This window comes from Microcebus murinus, chromosome 25 (genome assembly GCF_040939455.1).
Source record: "Microcebus murinus isolate Inina chromosome 25, M.murinus_Inina_mat1.0, whole genome shotgun sequence".
In the NCBI taxonomy this organism is placed as follows: domain Eukaryota; kingdom Metazoa; phylum Chordata; class Mammalia; order Primates; family Cheirogaleidae; genus Microcebus; species Microcebus murinus.
Window position 1 is genome coordinate 25,554,546 of NC_134128.1, and position 18,506 is coordinate 25,573,051.

The window sequence follows — 18,506 nt, forward strand, 5'->3', positions numbered from 1 at the left end:
TAATCTAAAGAAAGCCTGTCCTGGGTGGCCCCACCTAGCCAGGCCCTGACAAGGCCGTCCTCCCAACACGCTGGAGAAGCTAGTGGCAGAGTGCGCTCCGGCTGGCTGGAAGATAGCAACCTGCCAGGTGGCAAAAGGTACCTTCGGGAGGGACTTCCAGGGACCCGGGGCAGCCCTGAGAGGCTCAGAGGAGCCCCCAGCTGACAATAGGAGAATAGGAGTCCCCGTTGCAGCCACGGGAAACGGACTTTTGCGGCCGACAGACGGCCCCAGCAAGGTCCCGCCAGGACTGGCCGCACCTGCAGGGCCTGGCAAAGGAGCAGCTGCCACTGACCCAGGACCCAGATCCAGGAACCAAGAGACAGTCAATTCTTCTTGGTTTCTTCTTTCTGTTTTTGTTTTTGTTTTTTTTGAGATAGAGTCTCACTCTGTTGCCCTGGCTAGAGTGCCGTGGCATCAGCCTAGCTCACAGCAACCTCAAACTCCTGGGCTCAAGTGATCCTTCTGCCTCAGCCTCCCGAGTAGCTGGGACTACAGGCATGCGCCACCATGCCCGGCTAATTATTTTCTATTTTTAGTTGTTTTGGCTAATTTCCTTCTATTTTTAGTAGAGATGGGGTCTCGCTCTTGCTCAGGCTAGTCTCGAACTCCTGAGCTCAAGCAATCCTCCCGCCTCGGCCTCCCAGAGTGCTAAGATTATAGCGTGAGCCACCGCGCCCGGTGACTTCTTCTTGTTTTAAGACACCAAGCTTGTGGCAATTTGTTACAGAGCAACAGAAAACGAATGCAGCAACCACATTTCAAACATCAAGATGCTACATGCCACAGTTCAATCTCCTGAGGATAAAATGCACTTAGCTACCAAAAGTTCTACTAGAAAGAGGCTCTGGAAACTACCACGGAACAGCCGGGAGGACTGAAAACCATCCTGGCCGAGACGTAACCGCACGCTCGGACACCGGTGTGCACATGAGCACAGAGGTACCTGTCAGTGAGTGCACCAGCTCCGACGTCTCCACGTCATACAGGTTGGCCGTCCGGTCCCAGGAGGCGGTCACGGCCTGCTTCCCGCCCACCAGCCAGTCGGCGGCGATGACCACGCCCTGGTGGCTCTTGAGGCACGTCAGCGGGACGCGGATGGTGGGGCAGTCGCTGGACGCGTCTCCGTCGAGATCGGGCTCGTCCTTGTCAGAGCACTCCACCTCGTCTTCTCCGGAGACCTGCTGTGCACGGCAGGGCCAGAGAGAAGGAACCTCCTGGGGCCTGGGCGTTTCCCACACAGCCGCAGATGCAAGTGTCCTCACTCGCCCGTCTGGGACCTGCGCGTCACCACGGCCAAGGCCAGCAGGACGCGGACGTGACGGGCCTGGGGAGTGCTACCAACCCCACAGCCACCAAGTGGCCGAGACCCCTGGACCCAAGAGAGCTGCAGCTCACTTCCAACACCCCGCAGGATGGCAAACATGACTGCCAACATCCTCGGTTTTGGACACTTACTGGTAGAAATGCAATATAAAATTAAACAAATACAATTGGGAGTCAATGATTTATTACAATTTAAAAAAAGCATTTCAATGCTCAAGAGCTTATTTAAAATATACTTATAGAGTTCTATTGTTATAATGAGAGTCTATGCAGATACAGTGCAAATGAAGTCTTTTGTCAAAGGCCAAGGATGAAATAAAAACAACCGGCATAGACTCCAGCTCTGCAGGAAAATGTGTGTATTCAGTCTGCACACAGTTACCAGATGCTGACAGGTGCTGGCTACACAGCAGAGGAGGGGACCGACGGTGTCTGACACGTGCACGGCAGGACTAGGGGACCGACGGCGTCCGACACATGCAGGGGCAGGACTAGGGGACCGACGGCGTCCGACATGTGTACGGGCAGGACTAGGGGACCGACAGCGTCGGACACGTCCACGGCAGGACTAGGGGACCGACGGCGTCCCAAACGTGCATGGGCAGGACTAGGGGACCGACGGCGTCCGACACGTGCAGGGGCAGGACGAAGCTCACCGCAGCCGACAGGGAACCTGGAGTGAGCAGCCTGGCGGAGGCCCTGCCCTCACCGCAGTTACGCTCCAGCAAGGGAGAGACCACACACACGTATACACACACACATACACGCACATGCTAATTATGGGATACGTGCTATCAGACTCCGTCACGGCAGGGCCAGAAAACCACAGGGGCCAGCAGGGGCAGCAGAGGAGCAGGTGAGAACAGACGACCTGCACACACACACTCAGTCCTGGCAGGTACCATGCGTTCACTCTGAGATTCCCACACTCAGTCCTGGCAGACAGACCCCGAGAGTCTGGCCACGCTGCGTGCTCAGGAAGGGAAGGTGCTTACACTCGTATCGGCTGCGGGCTGGGGCGTCGGCAGCTGCACCGCGTATCTCCAGATGTGCGCGGTCTGGTCCCCGGAAGCTGAGGAGGGAGATCGGGGAGAGTTGTCACCCACAGGCACCACCCACAGATGGCTTCTCTGCCGCATGCGGCCGAAGCAACCTCAGTCTGGCTTTCCCAACCCGGAGACCAGCTAGCAGATGGATGCGCGTTATTTAAGGGATGCGCGTTATTTAAGCAGCAAGTGCAGACACCCACAGAGCTACTGAGAATCGAGTCACATGCAAAATTAAGATAACCATCACTTGTAGGGGAGAACATTGTCGAGCCTCACAGAAAATTTACAAATAGGAGATCTCATTCTCCATCTATCGATCTAGGTAAGCTGAACCCTTGGATACCGTGACTTGTAACAGATCTCGGGATGGTGCAGAAAAATGACAGTCACTATCACTAGTCAGCACTGACGGGACCCCACAACTCGCCAGCCCCGTGAGTGCCGCCTATCTGTGCCACCCTGTCCTCTCCCCACCAGCCTGGTCTGGGAGCAAACGGGAGGACCCCGGGACACCCGGGCCCAGAGCAGGCCTTGCACACTGGGGACAGGTCTCACCATCCCAGGAGCAGCCCAGCTCCCACCTTCTCTGCGCAAAGAGAGCCCCCGAGAACCACACAGGCCATGGTGAAATGATTTATATCAAGAAGGGCGTGAATGGATTTTACCCTCACAATTATCTCAAGTTAATCTAAATGGCAATCCACTACTGACTTAAAAAGGTACTACTCAAGTGTTTCTTAATTCATTTCTCATTTAATTCATAAACTGTCTTATTAAAGACTAACTTTAGTAAAAGCCATGGATGACTCTGATGCGGCCAGTAAGAAAGGAGTATTTATAGTTGTTCTAAGATTATCAATAATTTTGTTCAATAAAGAAAAAAAAATCAACATACCGGTGAGAGCCAACTGCTCTGAGGGATGAAACTTTATAGAGTTCACTGCAAAATAAAAATAGGACAAAAACAGGTTTAGGGTGAGAAAATACAGGTCATCAATATTTATTATAAGCCACAGCATGTGTCTCAAAGTTAGTGTTAAAAATTGAAATGGCAGATCAATATTAATACCCCACTCAATCAAGTGACGAGCAAATGTGTCAGAACAGGGCACACAGCATAGGCCGGGCGCAGTGGCTCACGCCTGTCATCCTAGCACTCTGGGAAGCTGAGGTGGGTGGATCGCTCAAGGTCAGGAGTTCAAAACCAGCCTGAGCAACAGCAAGACCCTGTCTCTACTAAAAATACAAGGAAATTAGCCAAAACAACTAAAAATAGAAAAAAATTAGTTGAACATGGTGGCTCATGCCTGCAGTCCCAGCTTCTCAGGAGACTGAGGCAGAACGATTGCTTGAGCCCAGGAGTTGGAGGTTGCTGTGAGCTAGGCTGACACCACGGCACTGTAGCCCGGGTGACAGAGTGGGACTGTTGCTTCAGTGGAGAAGTCACTGCAGGTGTCGTGGAAACAGCACAAGAACTAGATAGAAGTGGAGCCTGAAGGTGTGACTGAATGGCTATAATCACAGGATAAAACTGGAACAGATGGGGAGTTACTTCTGATGGATGAGCAAAGAAAGTAGTTTCTTGAGACGGAGCCTACTGCCAGTGAAGATGCTGCGAACATGGTTGAAATGACAAAAATATTTAGAATAGCATATAAACTTAGCTGATAAGGCAACAGCGCAACAGCAGGGTTTAAAAGGACCAACTTCAATCTTGAAGGGAGTTCTACTGTGGGTAAAATGCTGTGCCACATCTGCTTGCTACAGAGAAAGCTTTCCTGACAGGAAGAGTCAGTCAACGGGGCAAACTTCATTGCTGCCTTATTTTAAGGAATGGCCACAAGACACCCCACCCTCAGCAACCACCACCCCGATGGGTCGGCACCAGCAACATCGAGGCAAGACTCCCACCAGCAGAAAGATCACGACCTGCTGAAGGCTCAGATGATGATTAGCGTTGTCTAGCAACAAAGTATTTTTAAATCCAGGTATGTACAATCGACCCTTGAACAGCACAGATCTGAACTTCCACCTGTTTTTCAGACACCGAAGGTCTCCCTCCATCTTTTCTAGGGAAGCTGCAGAAAGACAGGCCTCCGGGAGGAGACACGGCATGAGGTCCGGAGACTCCCGCAGCGCCGGAGCGGGAGACGCGGGGAGGGTAAGAGCTGCATGGGGAACAGAGGGCCATCGGGTGCGGCCGCACGGAGAGAGACGCGCACCCTGGCAGAGCTTGGTGAGGAGTCGGGGGGCGCCCAGGACAGCAGGCGAGGGGAAAACAAGACAACCGTTGACTCCAAAGGAAACAGAGCGGGGACGAGAATGAAGTTCCCCACGAGGCAGGCGAGATGACACCACAGCCGGCCCAATGACCGAGCTCCGATGACTTCGATAAAAGTCGTGACGTAAATCTTTGGGATGACGAGTAGAGAAGGAGGAAAGTCTTCATTTCCCTTAAGAAGAGATAATTCTTTGTCTATCACTGAAAAGTTAAGAAGTAATCCAAGAAGCTCTTATGTAGAAACTGGAAGAAAGAAGACCAATACTTGGAACAGCTGAGGCCCCCTGGGAAGGGAAAGCCAAGTGAGGAGGCGGGAGGCAGGAGACCGCCCGTGGCTCTCCATGTAGCCACGTGTATTTAATTTTTAAAATGTTCTCATAAAGTAAACTGGAGTGAGGAATGGAAACAGCGATGCGGCACGCATCCTCTCAGCCATATTCTGCGCACCCCTCGTACACGCTCGGGCACCGTCCTGGGAGGTGCGGAGGGGCAGGGGCACCCGGCAGCTGTGGGTGAAGGTGCAGACAGGTGAGGAGGAAGGAGGCAGAGGACGTCGCTGTGGGAAAGGTAAGAGCCTATGCACGTGCCGAGGCGGAGAAGCCCAGGGCTGGAAGGAGAAGATGGTGGCGCAAGGAATCACAGAAGGAGAGAAACCCTGAGGAAGGGAAGAGGAGGGTCCGCAGCTCACCAGAGCCCTGGCCGTGGACGGGACCACGGGACAGGCAGGCGGGCCCCCAGAGGGAGTGCGGCCACTGCATGTGCACTCTGTGCACTCTGTGCACACAGCTGCAGGTGACGCTGCCTGAGTCTGCCGACAGGGGAGGGTGCGTGAGGGCCCCGGGGGAAGGAACTGGGCGGGCATCTGGGCAGGACGAGGGCACCCGGGGCATGACCGGGAAGGCAGAAGAGAGCTCCTGGAGGCGGCATGAAATACAGGCACGGAAGCACATTCAGAGTACCCTTTACTGAGCCTGAATGCAGCCAAATTCACTGCATCAAAGGCAAGTCTCTAAAACAGACACACATTTTGGGATAAACAGTGCGCACATTCTCAGCACATCCAGGGCATTAAAAAGAAAAAGAATGCACACATCTCAGTGACAGAATTTCCTACATGTGGTTTCTACACAACACGGAATAAAATGCAGATCATCTGTACACTGGGGAGTTAAGCTCTTCCGTCTAGTAAAGTCAGACAAGCTACAGACACAGGTTGCCCTGGTCGCTGACAATGCCACACTGTCCCCTGCAAGAGTGAATTAAACCGTCTATCAAGAGACGCAGCTGGCTTTGCCACATAAGACTTCGGAAACCAAGCGAAGCTGGGGGCAGCCCCTGCAGCGGGGCCCGCCCGGGCAGTGCTCACCTGAACCCACGTGGCCCGTGTACTTGACCAGGCTCCGCCCCGTCTCGATGCTCCACAGCAGGGCCGTGTGATCTGCAAGAGCCAGAGGAAGACGCTGCAGTTTGGCCGCCGTCAATTTCACGGACGTTTTAATAAAGGAACAAGGTACATAAATGCTCTAGTGGGACGTCACACGAGCATCTCTGACAGCCCTGGCTCCATCACTCTGTTAAATTCAAGTCATCAGAGAAGAGTCTCTGAGGTCGGAGAAGTCGCGCTCCGCCCAAGACCCAAACTGCTGCGTTGGTGGCCTCGTGCTGGACAGTTCCACCGTCCACGTGAGACCTTCCAGCACTCAACTCCAAACAGCATCCAAGCCCAGTTGCCAGCTATCTGAGATAGTAAGTCCCCTCTGGGCCTCTCCTTTCACGGGCACCGTTTTCTTTTAAAGTAGACTCACTAGAGAAATCTGAGAGCTATCTGCCAACTACCCGAGTGGAATTTCTGAAATATCAGAAGGGAACCTTTCATCCTTTCTTTTTAAATTGTGATTTCTAAAGCAATGTGAGGCGCTCACATAGGAACAGGCTAACAGCGTCAGACAAGAAGAAACTTGTTTCCTCACCTACGTTGTCGCAGTTGGCTTTATGGTGTTCAATGCTGCCTTTGACAGCAGAACCCAGCAAGCAGCTAACCTGCCCACGGCTGGGAAAGTCACTGTCAGTGAGCGAGCACCGTTTTCATTTTGGCAACTTTTATCTGAACGGGCATCATGCCACTGTAGACACCGTCTACAAAATATCTTTTTTTTAGATTAGAGAAAGGAGTCTCTCTCACACCCCACCCCTGGGACTGACTCCTGCACGTCCCAGGGGACCCCGCCAGTCTCCACCACGGCTACTCTCCCCGGAGAACGTGCGTTCCTCAGCTGCGACCCCAGCGCCTCCCTCACCTGTGCTGTGCATGCGCTACGGAGCGTCAGGCGCACCTGCTGGTCAGGGGCGCACAAGGACAAGGCCGATAAAAACCACACCTGGTGTTTGAGAGTTATTCTGCTTATGTTGCTGTCACCGTTCACCCTTAACACAGTTAAGTTAGATCCCCCCACGACACGTATGTGCTTCCTGAGGTATTCGGTCCAAGCTACAGCCCCCACCACAGGACACACCGGCAGGACGCGGGAAGGCAGGACTCGGGTCCGGGCACTGCGTGGCCTGTGCTCCCACACCCAGGCCAAGCACGCGGGCCGCGATGACCGCCCCATCCTGCCTTCCCTCCCCACGCTCCCTGGATCAGGCACACCTGGCACCGGCCCCGTCAGAGGTCAGCAGAGCCGCGCATCAGTGGGCTGGGTCGCCCGTGCTCACCCGCCGAGGCAGTGCCCAGCACCACCGGCTGCGTCCTGGCGACGCTGACGTCCCAGATGCCGTCCCGGTGGCCGATGTACTCCTTCACCAGCTGGCAGACAGCCCGCGAGGTGGTGGTCTTGAAGCTGGAGACGATCTGGAATCGAAACGGGAAGGAGCGTTTTCACAGCAGTTACTGGAGTGAATTCTTCAAAGTTGAAAAACGCAAAAACAAAACAGACGCCTTGCCAAGCACACAAACCATGGAAGAGAATATTCAGGGCACCGAAGGAGCTGGCGCGCCTGCGTGGCAACGGCAGGCCCACGAGGCCACGTCCGCCCTTCCCAGGGCAATGGCAGCGTCAGGGGCCGGCGTCTTACCCCAGCGGAAGGGCGTGGCGAGGGATCCGGAGTCACTCTTCCCCAAGCCAACATCAGCAGACAGAGCTTCCAAATTTTTTTTTTAAGAAACACCGAATAGCTAGCTAGCCAGCGCTGGACATGAAAAAAGCAGGAAGAACACCCCACACCCGTCATGCTAATGACTCTGGTCACTGGGCCTCTTTCATTTTTCTCTGTTTTGGACAATTTACACCAACCACATGTTACCGGGGGAAGAAGGGCCCGCAGCAGGGAAGGAGTCAAAAGACGACACTCTAACAGAGAGGCAGGTTTGCTCAGACTGTTTATTGAGCCCTTGCTCGGGGCAGGCACTGGGCAGGTGGAGGGTACAGGGGGGTCCCACGCCTTTGGCGGCCCCGGCCCAGTGGGAGACAGACAGAGAAACAGCGCAGACGACAGGGGACACACAGAGTGGCAACGCCTCATGTGACAATAGACAGCATGGTTCTCTTTTTCTCTTACAAGGAAAATATAAAGCGAGTGGAAGAAACATTAAACAAGATGATTTCTCCAGTTTGGGTTTTAAATTGTTCTCAGATAAAAGAACAGCTTTTAAGTACATCAGAATAATGTACATTATTCAGAATAATGAAACCATAAAGTTAAGTGAAAAACAAAAATTGGTGGCAATCATACAGCTTGTATTAAACACTGATTAGGAAAAGCCCTGGAAAATGTATCTAAATTCATTCTTACATAAACACATTAAAGCACAACCCACAGCCTACTGCTCTATCAATTCAAGTCTGCACATTCAAATTATTCCCCCAATGCAGTGAGGAAAAAATGCTTGATGGAGGCTGACATATTTACCAGCAAAATAAACAGGTTCCATTGGACTTGGTTTAAATTTAACAGGAATTATAAAAGCACCGTTCAGTCTCAAACCCATCATTACCTTGTTCTTTCTGAAAGCTAATATCCTGTTCAGCCCAGCAAAATTATACCTCCACAACAGGGGAAAGTGCTTTTGCTTACAGAAAGTGCCATTCAGATGCTAAATAACAACATTTTAGGAGGGAGGGAAGTTAAAGAACACACAAAACCTTCCCCCATAATACGCTGCAGTACATTCCATTTTCTGAGTCTCTCCCCATTTCCACCACAAATAACAGCCCTGAAAGAAATAAACTCCTGGAGTCGCGCTCTACACCTGCCCCATTCCTGGGTGAGAACAGGGGGTTCCCTCCCTGAGACTATCCCATTCCTGGGTGAGAACAGGGGGTTCCCTCCCTGAGACTATCCCATTCCTGGGTGAGAACAGGGGGTTCCCTCCCTGAGACTATCCCATTCCTGGGTGAGAACAGGGGGTTCCCTCCCCGAGACTCCAGCTGCAGTCTGGCAGAACCGTGGCGCAGAAGTGGTGAGTGCCGTGGCATCGTCCCACGTGCTGCTCCCAAACTGCCCGAGACACTCTGCCGTCTAGTAACTCTCTGCTCTTAAAGATGGCGACGTAGGCGACGTAGTCACAGTTACAAAGAGGCCCCGAAACAGACGGAGTAACGTAGAAGGAGCGTTCACAACAGAAGAGCAGCAGAATGAAGCAACAAGCCATGCTGACACCTGCCGCCCTAAATCACCTTAACTGAGACTACGATCTAAAGCACTTTTTTAAGAGATCAGAAATGCCTTTTTTCACAATGGAAGAGGCTTGTCTTTATAAAAGCATTTGCAAACACTTCACAGGTCTCTTTAGAGTGGCTTGCAGGTCAGACTGCCTCACCTCCCAAAAGCACGAGAAATACACCATCAGCCACCCCTGAAAGGGAGAAGCCTCTTCTGGTCACCCGCACACTTCCATGTTCCCACTACCTCACCCACACGCCACTGGCCTCTCAGGGCTCTGAGTCAGAGGAGGGAAAGTAATGAATGTTTCTTGTTGCATTCATCCTTAGCTTTGATACCAGGAATCCATGCTGTAGCACAAATCAGAATGTAAAATGTTCAGATAATGTCTTATATTTTCATTACTTTTTAAGATAGGTACACACAGTATGCAAAATGCTATAAAGATCATGAGTAGTATGTTTCTTATAAATTCAGATGAATTTCTAGGACCTAAAATGACCGGGGCTTTAACTATCTCTAATGCATTTTTAAAGTCTTACTGTACATACCCTTGCCTTTGTCCAAATCTTATTTTTTACTGCTCATGGTAAAGGATAACTCTACGTAATCCTTTCTTCGTCTACTTCAGAAATAAGCAGACAGTTTTGGAATACTAAGCACACATACATGCAACTGTAAGCGCCAGGAAAAGGAACACAATTCAAGATAATGCAACAAGAAATTAAACAGGGCAGAACATAACTTCACACTTCATTATGAATAAAAAGATTAAAGCTAATTTATTAAGAACTTACAAGTGTCAGCTAGATATTACATGATGAAAGATCAACTAATTTGGCAATTTACATTCTCGATGTTATCGAAGAAGAGTAAACAGTTAGAAAATGCCAGCAGGTTCAGAATTTCTTTTTTGCAACAAAGAATCACCAAAGAATTTCAAATAATGAGGAACAGCAGAAGGACGGAAACTGCTCCGTGACTTTCAGCTACTCTAGCTATAGATGCCGTGCTGAGTAAGCTCAAGGGAACAAACTGGAAGATAAACAGCTAACAATAATTGCTGACGCAATCACAGCAGACTCACCGGAAATTTCAACTTTTCCCCCCAGATTTCGCAAAAAGGAATGTGTATTCACTAAGGTTAGGTAGTTAATCTTTTGTATCCTTAAAATACTCCAAAGTAGAGGTGCATACAGAATTAACACAAAACAGTACTTCAGAGAAGTACCCGTCACAGATAGATGGGTTCCCAAACAATTAAATCCCAGCTACTCTAAGAAGGTCAGCACAAGACACGTTAAGAAAATGCAAAACACTGTGAATGTTCCCGTTTGTCTCAGAGACAGACCTTCACTTCCTGACCACATTTAAGAAAACGGAAGGAAAAAGATAATGAACTGAGACGTAACTTTAGCTCAGAACATAGTTTTCATAACTTTTTATGTACTTACTAGCTTTCTCCAAATTCAGAGCCTTTATTTCAAGCTAATTAACAATAAAAAATATATATTCCCTCTAGAGACAATATATTCACTAATACAGAATACACTAATCCCCAAAGACAAGAGGCTAAGTTAGTGGCTAAGTGCCTGTGTCCTGTGGCTACTTAACATATGATATTCCTTTCAAAAATTAAATTTTCCTAAAAACCACTTATCTTTCCTATTACACCTTTCCAACTGGAAAATGTGCAGCTTGAAGTACACGTCTGCACACCTCAGACACCACATGACTGGCTGGAGAGCCAGCGCCCGGCATACCTTGCTGGTGGAGGCCTTGTAGGTGGTCTTCAGCTTCTGAGAAAGCTGGCTGGTGCTGTGGCTGGCTGCAGAGACAGAAGGACAGTCAGCACGGCACGGCGCTCCCCACAGAGCCCCAGGCAGGCGACACGAAGACGGGGAGGGCTGGACAAGAACCCAGACTGCTGAGAGCTTGATTCCTCTAGAACCACACCCGCCTAGGGGTCTCCAGGTTTGCCGATAGCAAAAAGCAAACCAGGCGGTGCCCACCACTGCATCCCAGCATCCTGCACATGTGCCCGCAGGACAAGGCCGGCACAGGGTCGCCTTACCTTTGGTTTTGAGCTGGCCCTTACTCAGTTCTGCTCCGTCGATAGCTTGTCCTTCGGCAGCTAGACGCTCATTGAGAGTATCAATTTCTCTACGCACTGGGAATAAAAAAATTTTTTTTCAAAAATGTAAAGGACATTTTTAGGTTTAAATGTACTCACCACTGCCAGAACTTGCACACATAAAAATGCTGTTATGTTAGTGTCATCTAAACAAAGACATGAATGATAGTCTAATAAGCAAGATCACAATTCACAGACTTCCAAAAAAACTCCAGGCATCACTGAAGGTATCATTCCAAAACGAAGAGCTGACACGCTCCTGCCACTCTGTGGAAGACGCTACCAGGAAGGAGGGTCTCAAGCAGGGCTCCCGCATGCCAAGTTTCCTTTGTGCTTAACTCTGTGCATTAAAAACATTATTCTGATACTGTCTGAAATTCAGTGAAAACATGGACAGTCTCACTGAGAACACTGCAATTGGGGAAAGTTACATGATAACAACCTGTAACGACCACTGTAAGACACCACGTAATGGCCAAGTGAAGATTATACACCACACGACAGAGATCTAGAATTCAAAATAGGCCGGGCGCGGTGGCTCACACCTGTAATCCTAGCACTCTGGGAGGCCAAGGCAGGCGGATCGCTCAAGGTCAGGAGTTCAAAACCAGCCTGAGCAAGAGTGAGACCTCATCTCAACTAAAAATAGAAAATAAATTAATTGGCCAACTAAAAATACATAGAAAAGATTAGCCGGGCATGGTGGTACATGCCTGTAGTCCCAGCTACTTGGGAGGCTGAGGCAGAAGGTTTGCTTGAGCCCAGGAGTTTGAGGTTGCTGTGAGCTAGGCTTACCACGGCACTCTAGCCCGGGCAACAGAGTGAGACTCTGTCTCAAAAGAAAAAAAAATAATAATTCAAAATATATAGGAATTACAGAATCACAGGGAAAAAGAGAAGGCTCAGAAGGAAGGATGTCAGTGACACAGCAGTGACACACTCAGAACGACACAGAGCCAGCCCGCTGCACAGTGGCCCACAGAGCGGGCCTGCAGCACTCACGCTGTGACCACGCTGTGGAGACCTGGAGGGGCTTGGCTGGGGTTACCGAGGCATCCAGGGGCCCAGCCCAATCATACACAGCCTCAGAACATAGGGGAGGCAGGGGCATGGCTCAGAGAGCCACCACAGGACTCTCCAAGGGGCTGTCGGGGACCTCTGTCCAACAATGCCAGGCACTGGATTCTGTCACAGCCCTGCAACCACCCTGACCTGAGTCTAGAGAGCCACACTGGACCGACAGACCGCAAGGCAATACACGTGTGCTACGTTAACCCACTAGGTCTGTTACAGCCAAACAGAAAACTAATACAGCAGTGAACATCTACCCAAGAATCTTACTCTCAAAGATCGCTATGGATAAGCAAAAAGTTATAAAAGTATATTAAGACAGGAGATACTCACATTCTAAGTTTTCAATATAAAGGTTTTCAAACTCTCTTTCTATTTGACCAAACAGTTCCAGAAGTGTACTGCGGACTGAAGATGGCAGTTTAGAATCCTGCAGGGGAAGATTTTGTTCAGAATGAATGAATGAGTGAGTGAATGAGTGAATAAATAAGAAACTCTAGTACCAAGCACCAATATCATATGTCCAAAGTTAACAATCTTTTATCTTAAACTCTTATTTTATACCATTCTTCTCATACATATAAGGCTTAAAGAATTTCAAAGCTCCAAATTTCTAGAGGAAACCATAAATAAAATTATATAAATGGCCACCTAGGGTAATACAGGGTTTAAGAACAAGCATGTCTTCAAAACAACATAACTTTCCCTTTACAAAATGGACACAGACTATCTTATTGAAACTCTTCCAAACGTGCAGTGAAGGAGGGAAGTTCCTGTAAATCAAATGACATCATAAACAGCCTTTAAGCTCCATGATATGCCATTGTAAGTGTATTTTAGTATGGTATACGCTATTAGATGTGCCTTTATAGAGTTCCCGTTATATCTGCTTGCTTCAAGCAAAACAAATGGGTTATTTCCTACAATGCTACTCAGCATCTAAAAGACTGTCGTGAAGAGAGAAAAAAGAAAAACCTCACCAATAGAGCACAACGCCTGTTAAGTGAGAACACTGATTTAAGCTCTGCTGAACCACCTGCTTCACACCTGTGCCCCCTCCCACCTCCAGCCCCACCTACAGGTCTGCAGGGGGCAAGGAGCAGAGGCAGGACCCACACCCCATCCCATCCCCGTGTGGTCAGAAGCAAGACCCGAGGGACTGGGCGTGCTCACAGATGCGCTTTCCCTGGACACTGCTAATAAACAGGGCTGCCCCGTGCAGTCCACGGCCTACGCCCATCTCCCCAAGGGCTTGGCCTACATCACCCTTTGCAGGTGTCAACAAATATTTCTGAGATGTTCCAATACTTAATTGCTGTCAGTGTCATTTTCTAAATGACTTTTCAAATTTATGTACAGCACAAAGTTTCTTTTTTTGAGACAGAGTCTCACTCTGTTGCCCGGGCTAGAGTCCAGTGGTGTCAGCCTAGCTCACAGCAACCTCAGACTCCTGGGCTCAAGCGATCCTCCTGCCTCAGCCTCCCGAGTAGCTGGGACTACAGGTGAGTGCCACCATGCCCGGCTCCCGCTCCAGGCTGATTTTTTCTCTTTTCAGTAGAGACGGGTCCCGTTCTTGCTCAGGCTGGTCTAGAACTCCTGGCCTCAGGCGATTCTCCTGCCTTGGCCTCCCAGAGTGCTAGGATTACAGGCATAAATCACTGCACCTGGCCCAGCATAAACTTTTTGAAGTTTGAAGAATGGCAAATTCTAAAAAAAGGTATACAACATTTATTAAATCCTTCTCAGATTAACTTCTTAGGAAAATAGAAATTTTAGCGAAAATGATAGCATTTTAGGAATATGAATTTTATAATTATCACAGATTTGTCACATAAATTTTACAAATTACTTAAAAATGTGCATATATGAAAATGACTGGTTTAAAAATTGAGTCTGGCAGAATTGGTATTATATCTTCTCTCAACATCCTTCTAAAATATCAATGAAAAACATGAAAAAAAAGGAAAGGAAAACTTAAAATAACAATGAAAATCCAAATTAAACTATCAAAGAGGAAACCCCAATAACTGTAAGACATAAATTTACACTGAACTGAGAAACACACTTAATATTTAACTCTCAGGCCTGGCCCGGTGGCTTACGCCTGTAATCCCAGCACTCTGGGAGTGCCGAGGTGGGAGAATCGCTTGAGCACAGGAGTTCAAGACCAGCCTGAGCAAGAGTGAGACTCTATCTCTGCCAAAAATACAAAAATTAGCTAGGCGCAGTGGCGCATGCCTGTAGTCCCAGCTACTCAGGAAGCTGAGGCAGGAGGATCTCTTGAGCCCAGGAGTTTGAGGTTGCCGTGAGCTATGATGCTGCCACTGCTCTCTAGCCCGGGCAACGGAGCGAGACTCTGTCCCCCCCCCAAAAAAAAAAATCTATCCTGCCCGTGGCATTTCATATTCCATTCCCAAGTGTCACCTCCTCAGAGGAGCCTTGCCAACTCCTACACAAGACCAAATCTCCTCTTACATGTATCAATTCCTCCTCGTCAATACCCATAATGTTTTAAGATCCTTGTTATTCAGCAACTGAAATGCTGTATTTACCTGAATATTAAATGCACCGTACTATAAAACTGTTATGAAAAACAAAGCCGAGGTGTCAGCACTGACCTCACTTTGAAAATAATCAGGAAACTAAACCTACAGAGGAACAAGAGTTTCTCATGAGAAGGCAAGTCGAGCCCAGTAAAAGCGGCCTCACAACACCGCTTTACGCCTGTTCGTCAGCTCTCCTGTTTTGTGCCGTTCAGTTTCATAGAGCCTAATATGAGAGGTGTTGAAATTTGGGTATCACTTGAGAAAACTCACGCTAGAAAAGCTACGACTCAGTAAAGCTTTTAATCGAATCTGTGTTTCATCGCACCAGCACCGACATATACCTGAAAGGTGCAGACAGGTGCAGGAGGCAGCCGGCGCGGCACGTGTTCACAGACTCAGCCATTCCCCGCAACAGCCCCTTCCCCAGCTAGCCTCTGCCTTTCAAACCCCCTTGCGTTTGCAACTCTGAGACGTATGCAGTTAACCCGTGTCTCTTTCAGACCCCAACAACCAAGAGAGCATCACCGAACTCTGGTCTAGCAAGCGAGTGCTCCTGACAGCGACGCAGACCCGTGGCAGTCGGGAATTCTGTATTCCCGGGTGGCTCCGCACACACCTACCATGCCGAGCGCTCACACCAGACAGTGCCGCTGGAAGGGAGCACAGCAGCCACCCGGCCACCCACTGCACAGGCCGGTGGTCCCACTCCAAGTAACTCTATTCGTTCAACAAACGGGTGTCACCTAGGGAACGAGAGAGGCCACGAAAGAGGGCCACAGAGTGCTGAGGAGGACTCAGCGGCTCAGTCTGGAGAAGGCCACGTTGCCTTTATAAGGGTTACCAGGAGACGCAGTGACCTCCCTGTCCCATGTCACAATGGAGGGCTGGCACTCAGCAAGGCCAAGAGAAGAACGTGTCACCTCACGCGGAGGTGACTCTAGAACACACCAGCAAAGGAGGTCTTAGAATCCCACCGCTAGAAACGCAAGCAAGCTGAAAAACTTTACCACCCATCTGTGACTGCTTTCCCACACTGCGCGACAGCCACTGGCCACATCTGACTACTGATGTGTAGTCAGTATTTCAATGTAAAGTATTTAAATTTTTAAAGATTAAAACTTCAGGACCGGAAACACCAGCCACGTTTCAAGTGCTAACAGCCACGGCTGGAGAGCCCAGACGGAGAACATCTCCATCATCACCAAAGTCCGGCCACACAGCTGCGGCTTCACTCTCCGAGTGCTGTGGCTGAATCGCGCCCCAAAAGTCCTGTGTTGGCGTCCTGACCCCCGGGACCTCAGAATGTGACTGTGGGTGGAGAGATGGTCTCTAAACAGGTGACTGAGGTAAAGTGAGGCCACGTGGGTGGGCCCTGGTCCAGGAGCACTGGTGCCTCATCAGGAGATGGGGACGTGGACACGCACAGGGGGATGCCTGTGTGGGGACACAGAGAACACGGCACCCACAGGACAAGGACAGAGCCTCCGAAGGAGCCACCCTACCAAACCCTGACGTAGGAATGCAGCCTCCAGGACTGTGAGAACACAGATCTCTGTCACTAGGCCACTCAGTTTGTGGTCCTTTGTTATGGCAGCCCTAGCAGAGTAATCACCTAAGAGTATCAAAGCTTCCTTTCTGATTTTATTTCCCCCACTAAATTAAAATGGAATCACTTTTACAGAGAGCAAAACCAGGTATTTACTTATTCACTCACTGAACATATAATAATTTAATTCTAACAGAATACGTGCTTCGTGGCAGCCACGGTGTTGGGCTCTGAGTGCACGCTGCTGCCCTGCTGGAGGTTGCAGCCCTCAAGTCCCGACCACAAAGGGACCCACAAGTTCTCACAAAATCCAAGACTTCCCTGAGTCCATTTCCCAGATTGAAGCCTTATTTTCCTGCAGCCTTATGGCCAATGAATTAGTTCTAACTGTGAAGAAACGGTATATACATTTATAAGCATACATTAGATATATCTATAATTTGTTCTAATGTAACACATACTTTTGTCTAGGCTTCACAATAATATTCTTTTAAAATTCTGACATATTTTCATCATCTATAAAGACACTAGGCCGGGCATGGTGGCTCACGCCTGTAATCCTAGCACCCTGGGAGGCCGAGGCGGGCAGATTGCTCAAGGTCAGGAGTTTGAAACCAACCTGAGAAAGAGCGAGACCCTGTCTTTACTATAAATAGAAAGAAATTAATTGGCCAACTAATATATATAGAAAAAATTAGCTGGGCATGGTGGTGCATTGCTTGAGCCCAAGAGTTTGAGGTTGCTGTGAGCTAGACTGATGCCACGGCACTCACTCTAAAGCCTGGGCAACAAAGCGAGACTCTGTCTCAAAAAAAAAAAAGAAACTATAAAAATTCTAAGCGAAACTTATCTTCATCAACAAAATATCAGTTATTTAATCAAAGGATGGCATGCTCACTGCAGCAGAGACAGGATACAAGTAAGCCATAGAAGATCTGACTTCAAAAACTCTTCAAAGGACAGAGAGAGATCATTAAAATTGTGTGATGTGCTATTCCTGGGACCATTAGAGACAGAAAACTCAAAGCTGTGCTGTCAACTAGCCTATACAAAGAATAAAACTAATCCAAATTGTCACACCTACTTCCTTTTGTAATTAAGCATTACAAACATGTTAACCCATCTGTGTATGATGTTGTATTTGACAGTACCTTTCGTGGGTTTACTGTTGGGAATTTGGGGAGGATTATTTTCAGGAACCGAAACCATTTTCTACTTTGGAGACCTACACACAGGTGGCTACTTTCATCACACGATAAACACGATCCCCACCAAGGCCCTGACCGGCGTGACTTACTTGTCCTTCTAACATGTCTCTTGGCAGCCCCGTCCGCTCCTGCTCCGAGCTGTTCGTTCTTCGGATGGAAAGGCTGTGGGACTTGCGCTTTTGTTTTGCTTGGCGAGAGGTCGAACAACTTCCGCTTTCTGTGGGCATTACTTCTAGAAGGTAGTGCCCCAGTCACCTTCCTCAACAAGCTAAACGGCAAGGAAAACAGGCATTTTATTTCTGATACAGGAAACTGAAATATGGGGGGAAAACAGCAGACAAAATACTTATGTTTAATTACAAGCTTCCTTAAGAATATTTACCATATAATTAAGAACATGACAAATTAAGATGTTTTAAGGTGGAGACCCACAGCCTTTTTTAAAGAAGTAATTTGTTATCAAATCTCATTAACATGTTCTAAATATCCAATAGCAAAGAATGACTTAAAATAAGAAATTTTCCCTTAATCCAACTTTCCCGGGCACACTCTGCTCTCCAGAGGGAGCCCATTCCAACTGCATATTCCAGATTGCAGGTTCTAGAAAAATGCTGTCCAAGAGAAATACAATTACATTAACTATGTTA

The 18,506-nt window shown here is 48.8% G+C and overlaps 1 protein-coding gene across 3 annotated transcripts in view; it reads right to left on the reverse strand.

The window, feature by feature from the left end:
* WDR37 (WD repeat domain 37) overlaps window positions 1-18,506 on the reverse strand; it is a 49,578-nt gene that overhangs the window by 19,854 nt on the left and 11,218 nt on the right. Inside the window, exons 2-10 of one of the 3 annotated variants that reach the window (XM_012776759.3) lie at window positions 17,949-18,127; window positions 12,893-12,989; window positions 11,429-11,524; window positions 11,118-11,182; window positions 7,408-7,543; window positions 6,062-6,133; window positions 3,310-3,354; window positions 2,361-2,437; window positions 986-1,220 (exon numbers count right to left, since the gene is read on the reverse strand). In XM_012776759.3, coding sequence (XP_012632213.1) covers window positions 986-1,220; window positions 2,361-2,437; window positions 3,310-3,354; window positions 6,062-6,133; window positions 7,408-7,543; window positions 11,118-11,182; window positions 11,429-11,524; window positions 12,893-12,989; window positions 17,949-18,086 — 961 coding nt within the window. In that variant the 5' untranslated portion in view covers window positions 18,087-18,127. The other 2 variants (XM_012776758.2, XM_012776760.3) reach the window with 2 other exon arrangements.